Consider the following 17,308-nt stretch of genomic DNA (forward strand, 5'->3'; position numbering starts at 1 on the left):
GGTAATACGTTATTTTTCACAATCCTTAGGCTGTAACTACTTGTTAGATCTTTCTTGCATATCTCTGTCTTCCTGAGAAACCACTTTGAAGATACCACCACGTATTACAGCAGCCATTGATATTTTCCTACTAATCTATCCATAACTCTGTAATGTTTGTATTGTCCCTATCCTATTTCATAAATGGATGCATGTTTATTATTATGTGTTTCCTACAACAACCATTGAGAATAGTTAATGATTATTCAATAGGTCACTCATGTATAGTTCTATTTATTTTCTTTGGAAGTCCCTAAGTATAGTACAACTATTGATAATCTCCTATCTTTTTTGTTTGCAACTCACTATTATCTATTTGTTTTCCTGAGAAACTATCTTGTAGGTAACAATATGTAAAACAACAACCATTGATAATTTCCTACCACTTTGTCTGTAATTCGGTAAGCCCCCCCTATTATTATGTTATCCTTCTTTTACGCTTTAAAAAAAAAATAAAAAATAAAAAAAATGATTGCCTTCCAGAGGAACCAAACTAGTCTTAAAAACTGGTGATAAAGGATAAACACAGGAAATCATCTATCTATCAAACTTATTTTATGGCACTAGTGAAAATGTGAGCACTAATAAAAATCTTGCATTAAATTCATAACTCAGGGGGCTGGGGATTTAGCTCAGCGGCAAAGCGCTTGCCTGGCAAGCGCAAGGTCGTGAGTTCGGTTCCTGGTACTGGAGAAAAACCAAAAAAAAAACAAAAAAAAAAAAAAATTTAAATTCATAACTCAAAAGTACCTATGCATTGTAGATACAGTTTATCATGTGGTAGACCTAAAGTATTACTGGACTTTCAGTGGCCCTAAAGTGCAAAGATATAAGGCATTTAAATTAATAAAACTACCAGGATTCTAGAAATTGATCATCTCCTTGATGCATAAGACCTAGCAGACAATGAACACCCATAAAATTTTCTAGACAGTTTCTTCTATTGGATGATGCTTTAGGAAAAACTACTTCTATATCAATCTCTTAGGGCCAGGCTATGACAGAAAGAGAAAAGAAACAAGTAAATCAACTCACCAAATTCCTTTTGTCCAAACAGCTTGAGGACTTGGGTCAAGTTTGGAAATAACTATTATGCCACAGCGGGGGACTAGGGTCCTGGAGGCTTAGGAGTCTCCCATCGTGTGACCCCCACTTCTCATGTTCTTGCCCTATACCCCAGCAACAAATGGAGAAGTAGGGCTGACTAAAGGATGAAGTTGCTCAAGTGGGAAGAAGTCAAGTCATCCCAGGCCCAGGAGGAGGAACTCGGAAAATGAAAGTAATATGAATCAGAGGTTTATTAATAATACAGTAGGAGCAGGGACTGCCAAACAGCGAAATGTATGGCAGGAAGAAGCTTGGAAGGTGAGCTTCTCAGCATGATGTCTTCACCTTGCCCGTCCTGTTGGGGCTAAGCTGATTTTCTAAAAATAACTGTTTCACAGACCTGTACAGTCAGGGTCTTAGCCTTTGTTTCCAAGATGAGTCAAGGTTCACAGGATCTATAGGCACATAGAATGAACAATGCTAAGAATCCTAGCATACACTATGGCCTTTGGTGACATGATGTGTCAGTGCAGATTAGTAAGGTACTGAAAACGTACCACTCTGGTGGGTCATGTTGAGAATATGGGGCAGGGTAGGTATGGGAAATCTACGTACCTTCCTCAAAATTTTTCTGCCAAATCTAAAACCATTCTTAAAAAATAGTGTTGTTGTTTTTTTTAAGTGTCTCTTTTATGTTGACTTAAATGTAGTTGGATAAAACCATATTTGGTCCAATAGCAGCAATCTTGCAGCCATGAGGTGACCAAGGATGAGTAAACAACATCCCAAGGAGAACAAGCCCACAGAGAGAACAAACATGAGTATATACGATACTGCAAAACTGAAACACCAAATCGGAAACAACCCGCCTCCAGGTTCCTTGCTATGTGAGATAAATAAGGGACCAGATGCTTAACTCACTGTTAACCAGTGTTGAGGGTCCTGTCCATTTACTCGGCTTCTTGTACTATGTGGAGAGACTTTATCTTGAGTAACATGGCCAAGATTTTATCCCCACTTTTCAGGCAGACTAGTGACTTCCCTGGTACACTGTGGTTTGGTCCCCTTCTTCTGCTGCTTGGGACCATCTTCTGGCAGAGATGTACTTTGTCTATGCTCCACACTGCACCAAGACTAGTGGGGTGGACTGTCCATGTGGTGGAGGCCTCTCCTACCTGTGACCCAATGACTCAGCATGTGTGAGAGAGCAGAATGTCTACAAGATAAACAATCTGAACCCCTACAACTGGTGACAAGATGAGCTATCATTACCACGCTATGTGAGGTGCAGTTGACAGGGACATGATCCTCACAGTCTTGTTGGAGTCACATGAGCTCTTAAAAGCAGAGTGCTTACTCCAGCGGGGCCAGAGAGGAAGCCAGAGACAGGCAAAGCATGAGCAGGAAACATCGCACCCTCACCATCTTTAAAGCTGAAGGAGGCACATGGCAAAGAATGTGTGTGAAGCTGAGAAAGTTGCTGCTGCCTGAAAACCAGCAAGAAAACAGGAATGTCATTCCTACAACTGCAGGAAATTGTTTTTCCCCAAAACATGAATGAGTTTAGAAGCTTCCCCAGACCGGAAGTTTAGTCTGACCAACAGTTTGATTTTGGCCTTGTGATATCCTGTAGTATCCCATCCCCACACATCAGACTTCTCACCAAAGAACTGTGACAGAATAAATGTGTGTTGTTTGAAGCTTCTATGTTTATGGTCATTTGTTACACAGCAATAGAAAACAAGAAAGCCCTTTTGGTAACAGAGCTAAAGCTCCATTCTGTGGTCTCTGTAACTTATCAGCAATAAAGCCAACCTTGTGATCCCGCCTGACTCTACTAGTTCCCAATTAATTCTGAACTTCAGAGAAGAGTTTTTATTTATCCACTCCATTAAAACCCTAACAATCAGGCATTCTGAAGTATTATACTATGCCTCAGTGGCCCTTCAAAATGAGGCTCACTCTGGGATATGTTAAAAAGACCCAAACCAGAGTTACCTCAGAATACAGGCACCCAGAAAGCTGACTCCACATATTTTTTAGAACACACACACACACACATTTTCTTCTTAAGAGCTAAGAGAAAATCTAACCGACAAAAGGTTTACTACTCATCATGCAAATTTTTTTTAAAAAATGAACCTTTCCCATGAGAACTGAAAAAAAATGTGCAACCCTAAGCTTTGTTGGTTTATATAATTTGCGTTTCTCAAATCATCACCTAAAAGTAACTGGCCTTGTAAATGGAATTTAAATGAATGACCAAGAGCTTTGAGATTTTCTACCAAAACTTTGCACACAGCAAGCAAAAGGCTACTGGATGCAGTGTTTGTGTACCCTGGTGGAATGCTTATTGCCCCTGGAATTCAGTCACCCTTCCAAGAGCCCCTCCAATGCTGGGTAAATACATCCATTGTGCTTCCAATTCAATAATATACATCTGTCTCGCCTTCCTGAAAAGCTCCTAGGCTTTGATGGCCTTGCAAGGACCAGAATGGGCCATCAGCATAAAAATGAAACGTGACGTGTGTAAGCCTCTGCTCCAGATTCTATTAAATGACCCATTGAGAGGTAGCTTTAAAGGGAAGGTAAATAGCACACTCAACTTGTAGTCTGACATTTATTAGGGGAGACTGACTCCCCCAATTTGCTAGCAAATGTAGTAAAATGATTGCAACCTCTTCCTTCATTTAGAATATAGTAATGAAAATTTTTTTCACAAAAGGAGATTTGAAAAGCATTCAATCTAATCCTTTCTTCTACAACCAAGAAAACTGAGATCTAGAGAGGCGAGTTATATACATATAAAAATGCGAGATCAGTCATTCATTCCTCTGTGTGAATCCTATTCTTCTAAGAGTTCAGGCTGCCAGATTCATTGTTCCCTTAACTCAAAGGGCCGTGGAGCAATGGCTAAAAGGTAACTTGGAGTAGTTCAAAACAGCCCTTGGAGACAGGGTTGCACATCTAGGGTAGGGGCATCTAAGCATCGGAGAAGCAGAGGAGCTGAATACCATGGTTTCCATGGTGATCAGGAAGAAGGCCAGGTGTGTGCACTAATGAGGCCTACCAACCAGCACCAAGGGCAAAGGCTGTAGGACCTTCAAGGGAAGTTCACACACAATCGGCTACTCGGATAAAACCTAAAGGAGTGGCTGTCCCGCCAGTTTGCTTTTCTCTGAAACACACACAGCTCTGGGTTCTGTATCTGGCCTTGTGCCAAGCTCTCTCCCACACATATTTCATTCAATCATCATAAAACTTTAGAAAACAGATTCAAGTTCTATCCCCTTTTGCCAATGAGCAAACAGAGGCAGGTTACCCAGGAATGCTGAGTTTATAAATGACTAGAACCAGCTCTTGTGTTTATTTCAAACAGCCCAGTAAAAAAAGAAAAAGAACAACAAAATTTAAAACAAATTCTAAAATTGCAGAGTTCCCTCACACTCTTCTAAAAAAAAGGTGTAAGCCAGGATTTCAGGTGCAGCTTAAAACTCAAAGTTTGGGAACTCTTATCTCAGAGGGGTATGGGAAACTGTATACCTTGACAGCGTATCACTGATCTGTCTTTGCCCATCATTACTAGATTCCAAAACAGATCTCAAAATGTCATTTTAAAAAATTAATCAAAAGAGAACATTCTCTGATAAAGAATGGTCTGGAAGGTTTGGGAATGAGGCTTATACTGAGTAAAAGACCAGAAATGGGATTACACCTAAGCTAAACAAGACTTCTGTGGAATCACACAAGTGGATGTGGATTAGAGGGCATTAGGAACCTCGGGCCAATCGTATCCAGCTCACGTGACTGTCCCTGATGCTACATGTATCAGCTTGAGTAAATAAATTTCTTGAGTTGAGATTTTTGTCCCTTGTTTAAAGGTAACTATTTCCAAGAGGAAAAACTAAGGCAGCAACAGGCATCGCCGGCTTAGTGGGAAGCCACGCACCAGCGAGCTACTGTAAGAGCGCTCGGCAGCGGGGGGCAGAAGAGGGAGCAGCCGAGAGAGAAGAGTTCAAAGCCCAGGGCTCACCTGGGCGAAGGAGTTCCTCAGAGGAGGCAGGAGCAGCCAGGAGACACCATGCACAGAAATAAAGTGGAGCGAAGGAGTTCCATGAACAGAATGGACGGATTTGCATTTCTCTACTTCTTTGCAAAGACACTAAGGAACCCATCTTCCATCTTTAGGAAGGAACTGAGTGCTACGGTTTGAATGTGTCCCCTCCAAAATTCACCTGTTGAAATGTAATGGCCAATGTGATAGTATTAAAAGATGGGGGCTTTTAAAGGGGTCTTCTGGAATGAGTGGGATTAAGGCCCCTATAAAAAGAGGTTTCATGTGATGTTAGGCCCTTTTTCCTTTCCAGTCCTTCTTCCATGTAAGGACTGGGCATTTCTTCCCTCCAGAAGGCACAGCAACAGGGTACCATCAGTGACACAAGTCAGGGCCCTCACCGGACAGCTGAACAACTGAGCCTACCAGCACCTTGCTCTTGAACTCCTAGCCTCCAAATGGTGAGAGATAAGTTTCTGTTCTTTATAAATTACCTTGCCTCCAGTATTTTGTTGTAGCAGTATAAACAGACCAAGACACTGAGTATGCTTTACTTCATCAGAAAATCTAAGTTGACGAATTCATACTTAACTCTCTTGTGTCATGATTCCAGAAATACTGCTCTAAAGCAGGAAGCTACTCAAGCAAAGGATATGTAGTTACTGTGCCCAAATTAGCCAAAATATAGAAAACACAATAGAAACATTAAACTATTGTATTAAAAGCAAATGACACTCCTGATAATGCCTTCAGGTTCCTGTTAGGCAAAGCCGACTGGATTGCAGTAGTTAGGTTTAAATAGATGCAGTACTCACTCGAAAGACCTTCTCCACTCTTGCAATGCTCTTCCCAAAGATGGTTCCAAGTTGGTCTCCAATTCCAGCCAATAAGAAACCAAAGAGTGGAATCCCAAAGATGGCATATAAAATACAAAAGATTTTTCCTCCTTCGGTGCTTGGTGCAATATTCCCATACCCTGGTGGGAAACAGTAGAGACAGAGGGAAAATGGTGAGGAGGGAGAGGAAGCAGGACGCCAACCAAAGAATCCAGACTTTTAACAAAATTCACACATTTCCTCACCTCCCGAGTCAGAGAGGTAGAATTTCATGTTAAGGGCAACTCAAAATATTGTTCCATTGTTCCTCCTAATTCCCTTCTTGTAAATAATTTTAAGGGTTGCTATATGTTAAGAAATTCACGGTCATCCAGAAGTGGATTTCTCATGGAAAATGGAACTAACTTCAGAAACACCAAAGATCACGGACATGATTAGCTTAAGCAACCTGAGTATCTGGAAAGGTTGCACAATTGCCCTTTTAGATTAAACAAGAGGTGCTTCTCCTGTACAGTCCTATCGTGGGGCCCCCTCCTATTTGAACAGATGGTGGCTGTCTTCAGCATTTGTTTTCATAGAGTGATGAGTGCTGAACACTGAAAAGGAAACGTGGCTGGCTACAAATTCAGAAAGGACCTATCAGTTGTGTAGCTCCACCCCACAAAGCTTGGTAACAGTAAAAAATGAAGGGGCTGTGCATGAAGGAGTATGCCTGTAATCCTAGCTACTCAGGAGGCTGAGGCAGGACAATTTGCAGGTTCGTGCCCCACCTGAGCAACTTAGCAAGACTCTGCCTCGAAATAAAAAATGAAAAGGGCTGAGAGTATGTTCCAGTGGAAGGCTCTGGGTTTTGTCCTCTGTATCACAAAAAAGACGAATAGGAAGAGGAGGAAGAGGAGACGATTCTGTGGCCCGCTCATTGACAGTGAAGCCTACCTGTGCCTGGCTCTCTCTCTCTCTCTCTCATTAGATCATTGAGTCCTGCTCCTCCCCCATCCCCTCTTGCACCAATGGCCAAGTACTAAATAAATGCTTTTTGGTGGAAGAGATGTTTGAACACAAGAGAATCCTTGCATAGTCAGGTCTACCGAGACCAATTCCAACTAATGCTTTGAAAATACCAACATCTGCATTCTTAAGAGATTTTCAATTACACTGTTGTACAGTGAATACTGAGCCGACTCTATGGATGGAGCTAAACAAAGTATTACTGGCAGAAAAGGCTTATCGTGTTAGCACAATTTACATAGGATGAAATCCTCAAATAATTGATCTGCACTTTCATGCCAATTAGCATTACAATGTTATTCTAAGCAGGGTCTAGACAGCCACCTAGCCACTCTCCCATGGGAGCCGTTTCTGAGTCTATGCAACGAGTGAGTTTCGGGGAGCACTGTATAGCAGGCTGGGAATACAGCGCAGTAAAGGACACCGATGGCTGGTCCATCACACATCCTCCTACGGCCCTGGAGAGCTTACTGTTGATTTCTGCCTTGGGGATGAGTCACTCGGCTATTTTCCTTCTCAATTTTCCGTTCAGACCGTTCAAACCTCTTATCACAAATTATTTAAATTACAGTTTCCATTTCCTAAATGAGTATTCAGGCAAGGCTTCCTAATCTTGTGTTTCCCTCACTCGCCATCATTTTGATTTAAATGTGCAAAAAAAAAGCTCACGGGACTTTTCTCAAGTGTTTTCAAGAACTTGGGAAAAAATCATTTTACCAGGCATTTCCCTCTAGAATAATCCCATTTACAAGTACACTAGCCTAGCTCTATTGGAAAGGAAACAAATGTGTCTCTACAGCTTCCCTTTACACAGGCCCTTGGAAACATTCTAGAAATTCGTGCAGACACTGAAGACTCTGGCTCGGCTATCTCACAGTTGCCCATTTGTCAGGGACTGTAGGTTTTCTCTTAGTTTGAGTGTCCTATAAAGAAGCATATTGCAGACAAGGCAAACGGAAGTTGTGAACCTGCTAGTCATGCATTCTTTTTAATCCTGACAAATGCTGCACACTTCTTCCAACCACCGAAGTAAAGCCCCTACCCTCCGCCTCCTGGGTAAAACCTGTGCTCACAGGGCACATCCCATGTCACCCAAGAAGCAGCACAGAAAAGTGAGGAGGTGGAGGCTCAAGGTCCAACTCTACCTCATATGACCTAGCCCTATACACACCTAACCTCTCCAAAGCCTAGTGTTGGACAGATACTATTATTATAATTATTATTATTTTCTTATTACTATAACTGGTTAATGTTTTGCAGACAAGAACACTATAATAAAATTAAGCAAGGTCCTCAAATAAGGGTACTAATAGTATAATATTCAAAGTCTTTAAACATATTTAAGGGCATCTTTCTTTAACAACTCACTTTACCAAGAATATAAAGTGGCCAGGGATATAGCTCAGCAGTGCAGCACCTGCCTAGCAAGCGGGAGGTCCTGAGTTCAATTCTCAGTATCCCTGACCCTCCCCCACAAAACAGAACATAAAGTGATCAGCATTCCAGAGCAGTACTGTACCTTGCACATGCACCTCAGTGTATCTGTGTCCCTCATCCCTGGAAAACTATATGGATAAACTATTTGACACCCTTGCCAACACCTTCACACTGGAAAATTCTAGAATTTACACTGGAGCTTTAGACAAAGGCAGTGAAAAGGCCACCTTCCTGCAGTTTTGCCTGGAGTTGTGCCAGACAACATGTTACTCTTCCAGAGTGCTTGTGGGACACTGAAGCAAGCTGTGATGGTCACAGGTAGGCTGTAAATCCAGAGACTACGTGGTTCCTCTTCTGAGTCTCTGGTACGCTGACTCACAGACCTCGGGCAAGGTGCTCATCCTCTTGCCTCCCTTTCTTCGTCTGGAATATAAGACTATTAAAGCACCTACCTTAGAGCTATGAAATGTTCCAGGAGTTGCATGTGACGCATGAGTCACATGTGAAAACTAAAGACCTGTGACACATGGTGCCAGGTAAGCACCCAGTACTAGCAATTATCATCTTGCCCTGTTACATAATGAGGGAAGGGGGCATTTCTGAACAATATGTCTCCAGGAAAACTAACCCCAGGAAAACACAGATGGTTGGTTCTTATTTCCCTTCCAGAAACTCTGCTGTTCTCTCACAGTATCAGGACAAGGGACAAAACGTTTATACCTCAGCAGGGTTGGCTCAGCGACTTGAGTTGGGCCTACGGCTGGATGTGAGGTATGAGTAACTCTTGGGCAGCTAAAGACAGCTGAGGCTGCGAAATAAGAGGGTGTGATGCAGCTGCCATCTGGGGAGATGTTCAGAAAAAACATCCCAGAACATTAGAACCAGATTTAGAAAAAGTAAAAGGAGATTCAGTAGGTTCCTCCACCAACTGGCTTCCGGTGACTTTTAGCAGATGATCAGCCCAGCAAACAGACACCCAGAAACAAATATGAGGCTGATAAGGACAGGCCTCAGCTCTGCTCACCCATAGCTAGAAGACACAACAGTTCCAAATCTTGTATGAAGAAAAATCTGGCGCTTAAAGAGAACTTATGCCTGAGACACACAGAAGTTTCCATTTTCTACTCATGGGCCAATGTCAAACCTTTGCCAGACAGGTGTTGTTCAGCCCTGGCCACTTAAGTGTGTGCATTCTGGAACCAACTTGTCTATGCATGCACGGTTCCTTTCTAGATGTGCAAATTGTGCGGTCACCCAGGGCGTCACACTTAGAAAGGCCACATGCTTAGTTTACTGCTCTGATAGCGCCATTCTGGTCTTCCTCATCTTATGTTTTTTTAACAAAGCTGCATGTTTCTGTTTGCACTAGGCCTTGCACATTATGTAGCTGATTCTGGTCAATGACCCTAAGGTCTACTGCTTACTATCTCTTGTATAATGGGCAAGTTATTTAGCTTCTCTGGGCCTTAGTCTTCTCATAGGTATAATAAGGTTAACAGCAGTACCTACTCATGTGATTATTGCAGGCTTAAATGAGACCATGTATGCGGAGCACAGTGCCTGGTACCCAGTAAATGGTAGAGACAAAATCTGATGATTAGAAAGCAAATTACCTCAAACAAACAAGAAACAATAACTGCTATTTGTATCCATGGATGAAAACTCCAACCCAAGTGCTGTGTAAATACAAACACGCAGCTGCTTCGGTTCCTTGGCAGGTATAACTCTTAATGGAGGCTGCCAGGCAAGTGACACATTCACCAGCTAGCACCTGACCAGGTGTTCTCTCTGGTGTAGGCACAGCCAAGCCAAAAATGACTCAAAGTCTAAAATCTCATTGCATTTTAGAGCTGACAGTAAGAACATGACCGCCTGCTGCCCTTCTGCACATGACAGTGTTTGCATGCGCACACAGAGGATGCATCCTTGCTCCAGCTTAGAAAATCCAGTTGCTAGGAATCCGCTAGTGGAGTGAATCCTCAAAAGAAGTGGGACTTACATCAAAATTACTTATGGAGAAAATAGAGGAGGTATATGGTGCACTCTATAAAGATGGAGCAGAGTCAGGTCTTCTCTCTTGTGTCGCTGCTAGTTCAGAGAAGTGCCTGAATTTCTCCCTCTGCTGTTCAGTAACCCCTTGGTATCCACAAGGGAGTGGTCTCAGGACCCCCTGCAAAGAGCAAACTCCATAGATGCTCAAACCCCTTATAGAAAACAGCTCTGTGTTTGCTTACAACTGCACACAGCCTTCCATATATTTTAAATCATCTCTAAATTGCTTGTAATACTTAATACTATGTGAATGCTATATACATATAGTAGTTGTTATGTTTTACTGTTTACAGAACGATACGAAAAAAGTCTGTACAGGTGAGATACCAATTAGTTACTTTTTCCTTTGAATATCTTCAATCCACTGTAGGGTGAACGCACTGACATGGAAGGGCAACTACACAAGTATAAATCGTTCCGCATAAATCTCAGCCCGAGAAATGCTTTTTTTTAAAGAGGTGCTTTGATATTCTCAGATAAAAGGGACTCTGATCCTGAGTAGTATTGCTGCTGCTCAGAAAAGACTTCATTATTCTTAAGACCTTTCTCTTCACACTCTAAATAATGAACATTCTTTTGCAACTGAAAAGGACACAATTTCATTCTGTTCATGAGTCTTTTTCAAAAGCAATTTGGCAATCCCTGAAAAGGTTCGTGCCCTTTGATAGATTCCCTTGGAATCTTTCCAAGGAAACAACCAGAGATGAGAACCACACTTCCTGAATATAGATTTTCATTGTGATGTTGACACTATTACAAATGGCGAAACAGGTTAAGATTCCCACAACATGTGATTACCGTGCAGAGAGTGAAGCCAAAGGAAACCATCCAAAATAGGCCTTTCCAAGAACTGTGAAGTTCTAAACTACTAATTATGTGGAGAGACATGGACAATATTACTTTGCAAACTATATGAATGCATGTAAGCAGAATAACGTTTGTTATTTCACAATTAACGAGAACACAACTCCTGTCTCTAGCTGCTTCACTTTCCTGACTCCTAAGTAGTAAAACTTTCTCAGGGAGGCCTGGAAGAATTACCCAGTTGTGAATTTTCTAAGTCCTGCCTTTATAGGCAATGAATGAATTTACCTCTAAGTAATTAAAAAGATAATTATACCCACACCTCATTATTCTTATATCCTACTATGGGTTTTTTTTTTTTTCCTAGAATTCTCTAACTGTATGACTTTATAAGGAGCCTCCACTCTGGAATCAAAATTTAGCCAGGTAAATAGTGTTCAACTTGCAATACATTATATTTCAGTTAAGAGAAAAAGAAAAAGATAATGTTTTCTAGGACCCAATCTTACACGCTAACTGTACCATGCCACTAAAGTGGACTTTGGAGATTGGGTTTTATTTTTATTTGGTTTTGCTGGCACACTTGTTTTGTAGTAGTTCCCTGTTCATGTCCAGTGTCCTTCTGACTTGGGGAAAGGTCTCATCATAGGCATAGTTGGTACGACCAAGTGTTCCACCTCCTGCTACGGAGGAACAGCCTCCCAGCCAGCCAGGTTCAGGATGTGGGCACAGGAACCTGGGGCCTTATCCAACAGGATGTCTTTGCCTGACTCCTTGCATCAAGAGCATGTGCTCCAAAGATGGCAGGAGACAGTAGCTGCAATGGCCAGCAGGGCAGGCACTTTCCACAGTCAGAAGACACATACTGTCTCTCCATGAGTTCTGCACCGTGAGTATGTATTCGCTAGGATTTTTTTCTGCTGCAGGTAATAAAAAAAAAATCCAATGCAGGGCCGGGGATATAGCTCAGTGGCATAAATGCCTGCCTGGCAAGCACAGGTCCTGAGTTTGATTCCCAGTACCAAAAAAAAAAAAAAAAAAAAAAAAAAAACCAATGGAAACAAACAGGCAAAAAAACAAAAAAACAAAACCAGAAAGATCACACAGTTTGATTCCCAGTACAAAAAAAAAAAAAAAAAAAATCCAATGTAGACTGGCTTTAGTATAGGGTGGGCACACCGACCTCAGTATTAACATTTAGTAATTCATACCTCAAAGGATGTTAGCAAGACTCCATTTATTTCCCCCTTTACTTCTTCTGTTTCTTTAATGCTAGCTAAATTCTAGGCAGAGTAACCTAACAAGGGAAGAAAGTTACCAACAGTGTTTTGGGTCTTATATCTTTCCAGATTCACCTCCAGTAAGAAAGACAGCAAGTCATAGCCTCCAAAACAAAAAAGCTCAGGAGGTTCCCACTGGCCTAAAAAGGTCACGTGTCTGTCCTTGAGCTAATGACTGTGGGCACACACTAGATCTCTTAGTCTCGGCAAGATAATTCTTCTCCTGAGACTCAGACCCAGGAGCAGAGACGGGACAATAGGGAGGTAGGTACTGGGACAAGGGTGAATGAGGGAATGGATTCTTGGCAGTGGAAATCAAACAGAAAGATTCCAATGCAAACACCCAAAAAAGTGCAAAATATGCTACAAGATGGAACCATCATTCCTCAGTTGTATAATGTCCTGTAGGTCAATAAACAGTCTCCCCACACACCGAGTCCCTGGCTTCCCAACAAATAAACAGACTAAGCACCATTAATACACAGTCCAGCGTAGCTACAGTTTGCATCATGCATCAGCCAGAACACTAATTTAGTCACTATACAAAAATATCTCATTTTCTTTTTCTATCATCCTTAATATATACTAACATCTCATGTATCCAATACTGGAGAATGAACAGCCAGAACTTACTTCTGGGAGCGGCCCAAACTTTCTCAGTTTTAATTATTTTCCAATAAATCCTCTCCTAATGCAGGGCATAGTTCCCCATCTGTTTTGCTTTATATCTGGATGTCTCCGGCAAAGCCTCAAGCACTCAGAAACAGTGGCTTGTGCAAGGTGATTGGGTTATAGGGTACACAGCTGGTTTGGTGTGGGGAAGCAGAGTGTATCTCCCTCCGCAGCTGCTCCTTTCACCCTCTGCTTCCTGCCTTCCATGAGGTGAGCAACTTTCCTCCGCCATTCTCTTCCACCATGCTGCTTTTGCCTTCAGCCCCCCGGCCATGCAAGGACTGAAGCTACTGACATGTGAGCCAAAACTAACCTCTCCTCCTTCGAGTTGTGGGTGTTCGGTATTGTATCTAGGCGATGCAGAAAGTGACAAAGACACCATCTAAACAGTCCAACCGTCAAACACAATTTAACATGATGCTGTTATCTGACTTATACAGGGATGCTCTCAGGTAGGACTGGAGTTATAACACTTTCTTCCCTTACACCAGATGTAGTCAAGCCACATACTTTCTTTGTTGGGTGCAGTGAGCCTGTGGACTAATCTGACCTCATCTGATCTGCAGTATCAACTAAACTTTGAGGCCTCAGATCCACAAAATGGATGCCTCAAAAACTTGTAGTATCTGACGTTAATGTTTGCAGATTTGCAAATGTAAAAGTAGCATGTCATATAATTTAAAAGGCAGTGATGGTTAACTTTAGATATCTGCTTGGCTGGCAAAGCATTATTAATGGATGTGTCCTTGAGGCTGTTTCCAGAGAGACTAGCAGGTGAGTTGGTGGACTGAGTGGGAAACATCTGTCCTCAATGTGGGCAGATTATTGTCCAGTCAACTAGAGGCCTGAATAGGACAAAAAGGCAGAGGAAAAAGAACCCCTTCCCTTCCTTCTGCACCTGGAATATTCTCTTCTTCTGCCCTCAGTCATAGAACTCCAGACTCCTTCTTTGGACTCCAGTACTTACACCAGCGGCCCTTCAGGCTTTCAGGGCTTCAGCCTCAATCTTAGAGTTACATCATTGGTGTCCTTGGTTCTGAAGCCTTTGGAGATGGACTGGACCACACTACTGACATCCTAGGGTCTGTAGTTTGCCCCGTTAAAGGGCTTCTCAACTGTCGTGACTGTATAAGTCAATTCCCCTTTAAAATCCCCTTTCTTATATCTGTGTACGTATCCTATTGTTTCTATCTCTCTAGAAAACTAGCTGATACAAAGCATTTCCAAGCAAGCATGACAAATCTTTCACCCCAAAATGTTCATGCCATACATAACTTTCTTGATTTCATCAATATAGATGCAACACAGGTCCTGAGGGTAGATTTAAAGGCAAAACCAGAAACACGTTCCTCTAATACAACCCTTAGCCTCTAAAACATGAGCCAATAAGAAGCTGACTATCAAAGCTGCACATAGAAGAATTTCCTGGAAGTTGAACCCCAGAGATAAATAGAGCAGAGAATTCCTTCCAGAAAGCATAAACAGATTTTAATAAAGGAGTCCTCCCACTGGGAGGACAGAGGAGCCTCTGGACACCTGTCCATCATTGCTATAGGCCAGTTACAACTGTATTATCTCTCATGCTTCTGCATAAGAATTTTTAGTACAGTACTATTATATGGGGGCAGAAACTCCTCAAACACTTTTCAGCAGAACTAGAAGAAGGAAAAAATTCATAGATAGATAGATAGATAGATAGATAGATAGATAGAAAGAGAGGCCATTTTAGTGTGATGGGGAAGAAGAAAGAGAGGTCACTCCTCTTCTTTCACAACAGGATGTTAAGAAATAATTCTTAAAACCAAAAATGTCAGATGTGGCAACACAAGCATGATATTTGAAGACAAGAAGAGGAATGCTAAAAAAAAAAAAGTAAATAAATAAAATCACCAAACAAGAGATGAAATGCTCTTGTCTCTGAGGAGTTGAAAAAAGAGAGAAGGCAGAATGCTGTTTTCCATCACGAGTTTTGAAGAACATTCTTATTCTACCATACATTTCTTTTACTGAGAAATGCAATCTCTTTTTGAGAAATACAATCTTTTAAAAGGAATTTGATCTCAGAGCAGTCTGAGTTCAACTGACCCATTCATATTTCCACTCTAGCCTTTTCACTAGGTTCTTTCTAATGAAATGCTCCCTGGCCTTTGATTTTGAAAAGAAATTCTCCAGTCTTCTTTGCCTTTGATTGAAAGCCCCCGCAACAATGGTGCTCATTTGACAGTGTTTCATACGCCTCTTTTCCCCCTCAAACTACCATGCATTCTGTGAGGACAAAGTGCTGACTAATCATTACTCAGAGCGGCCTGCAGAGGAAAAGATATTAGCAAGCGATCCGATACCTATAGTGGTGATGACTGTTCCGGCAAAGAAAAAGGCACTTCCAAGGTCCCAGTGACTGCTGCTGTTGGAAGAGTTTCCTACTGGACTGACTCCTGCATTGTCAGCATCAAGGGCATGCTGCAAAGAAAGGCAAAGCACAAGACTCAGTTGAAAAGATTTTTGGAAAAGCTTCCAATAAATCACTGCCCTTTTCAAGAATCTGCAATGATCTAAAGACAGCTGCTTAAGTGGATGAGGGCATGGTCATAAAGGGAGATACCCGGCACTCCTTTAGGAAAATGAATTTTAAGGGTAGGGAACTGGAGTATAGGGTACAGTGCCATTTATACAAAACATGCAAGTACAAGATGATCAGCTTGGGTGACACCAAATGCACACTCATATTGCGGTGCATGCACACAGAAGACACCCAAAAGAATGTTTGCTCAGTGTGGATGCTTCTGGAAGGCAGGATTTCAGCCCCTGTTTAACTTCTCTTTTTTCTTGTTTGAATGTTTTATCTTGATTCAGCATTCAGCCGCTCAGGAATTAAGCACCTGGGCTCCCAGGTCGGGGCATCTCATTCTGTCCATTATTAACTTCACAACCTTGAGCAAGCAGTTTTAACTTCTCTAGGCCTAGTTTACTCATTTGCAGAGTAGGTATGCGATCTTCCACCACTGAGCTATGAGAACCCACATAGACGGCCCATGTAACAATCTTAGCCAAAGTCTACAGGCTACACAGGCGTCTCTGGTGCATATTTTTCTTTGATATCATTTAAGAAAAAAAGTCATACATTAACAACAGGCACAATTGTGAGAAATGCTTTATTGGGTGATTTTATCATAGTGTGCACGCCATGAAGTGTACTAACACAAATTAAAATGGCTCTGATGTCACTAGGTGACATTATCCAACGGGACCACAATGATATGTGTGATCCATTGTTGCCAAAAACATACACAGTGTATGACTATAGTAACTGATTTCATGACCGTCACTTCATGCCCCTCAACACACGCATATACACTGCTCTTTTTAAAACAATAAACAACAGTGACTCCCTGCTGACTGCTGGGCTTGTATTCCTATGCCTTCAAATTCCCACTAAACTGGCCATACTGATGACCCATGCTCATCTTACCCATTGTAAAAGTCTCCACTCTGTGAGCTGTTCCCTCATTCCTACTTACCTTGTTTGTCCTTTCCTGCAAACTATGGGATTTTTCAGGGTTCATCTCAGAACTTACCTCTGGGAGACTCACTCTATGCACTGCAACTCCACAACTGCCCCTTTCCCTGGGATCACACTTCTGCCCCAAGTACATATACTCCTACACATTTCCCACTAGCTTCATCATGAACAAAATAAAATAAAATATGGTTAGCAGCCTTTCCCCTCCTGGCCTTGCAATCCTTTCTCAGGTAGGAAGGGCTGTCATTGCAACTCAAGGACACGTGTTCACATAGGTGAGCTGGGGTGAGAGGTGACAGGTGGAGGCCTCAGCGAGGAGGTGACAGACATATGTGCTACTTCTAAAACAACAAATAGAGACTCTGTTCCCTGGGAAAAGCTGGAATAACCTTATGTAAAGAGGGCAAGACAAATATTGAAATGTGATTATATTTATCCTCAGTAATGCCCATTAAGCTTTGTTTAAATAGGCACATTGTGGTTGTCACAAATCAGATTGCAACTGAAAATGTCCATCATCGTTAGAGTCTCCCTTCAATAAGAACATTTAATGCGCTAT

General features: G+C 41.9%; 1 protein-coding gene across 1 annotated transcript in view; it reads right to left on the reverse strand.

Moving 5' to 3' along the window:
* The window catches only part of Kcnk10 (potassium channel, two pore domain subfamily K, member 10), a 128,311-nt gene that overhangs the window by 31,847 nt on the left and 79,156 nt on the right, over positions 1–17,308 (reverse strand). The window contains exons 3-4 of the mRNA XM_005390252.2: positions 15,572–15,689; positions 5,956–6,116 (exon numbers count right to left, since the gene is read on the reverse strand). Of these exons, the coding sequence (XP_005390309.1) occupies positions 5,956–6,116; positions 15,572–15,689 (279 nt within the window). The remainder of the gene's footprint in view (positions 1–5,955; positions 6,117–15,571; positions 15,690–17,308) is intronic.

This window comes from Chinchilla lanigera, unplaced genomic scaffold (assembly GCF_000276665.1).
Source record: "Chinchilla lanigera isolate Chin_1 unplaced genomic scaffold, ChiLan1.0 scaffold00037, whole genome shotgun sequence".
NCBI classification, from domain to species: Eukaryota; Metazoa; Chordata; class Mammalia; order Rodentia; family Chinchillidae; genus Chinchilla; species Chinchilla lanigera.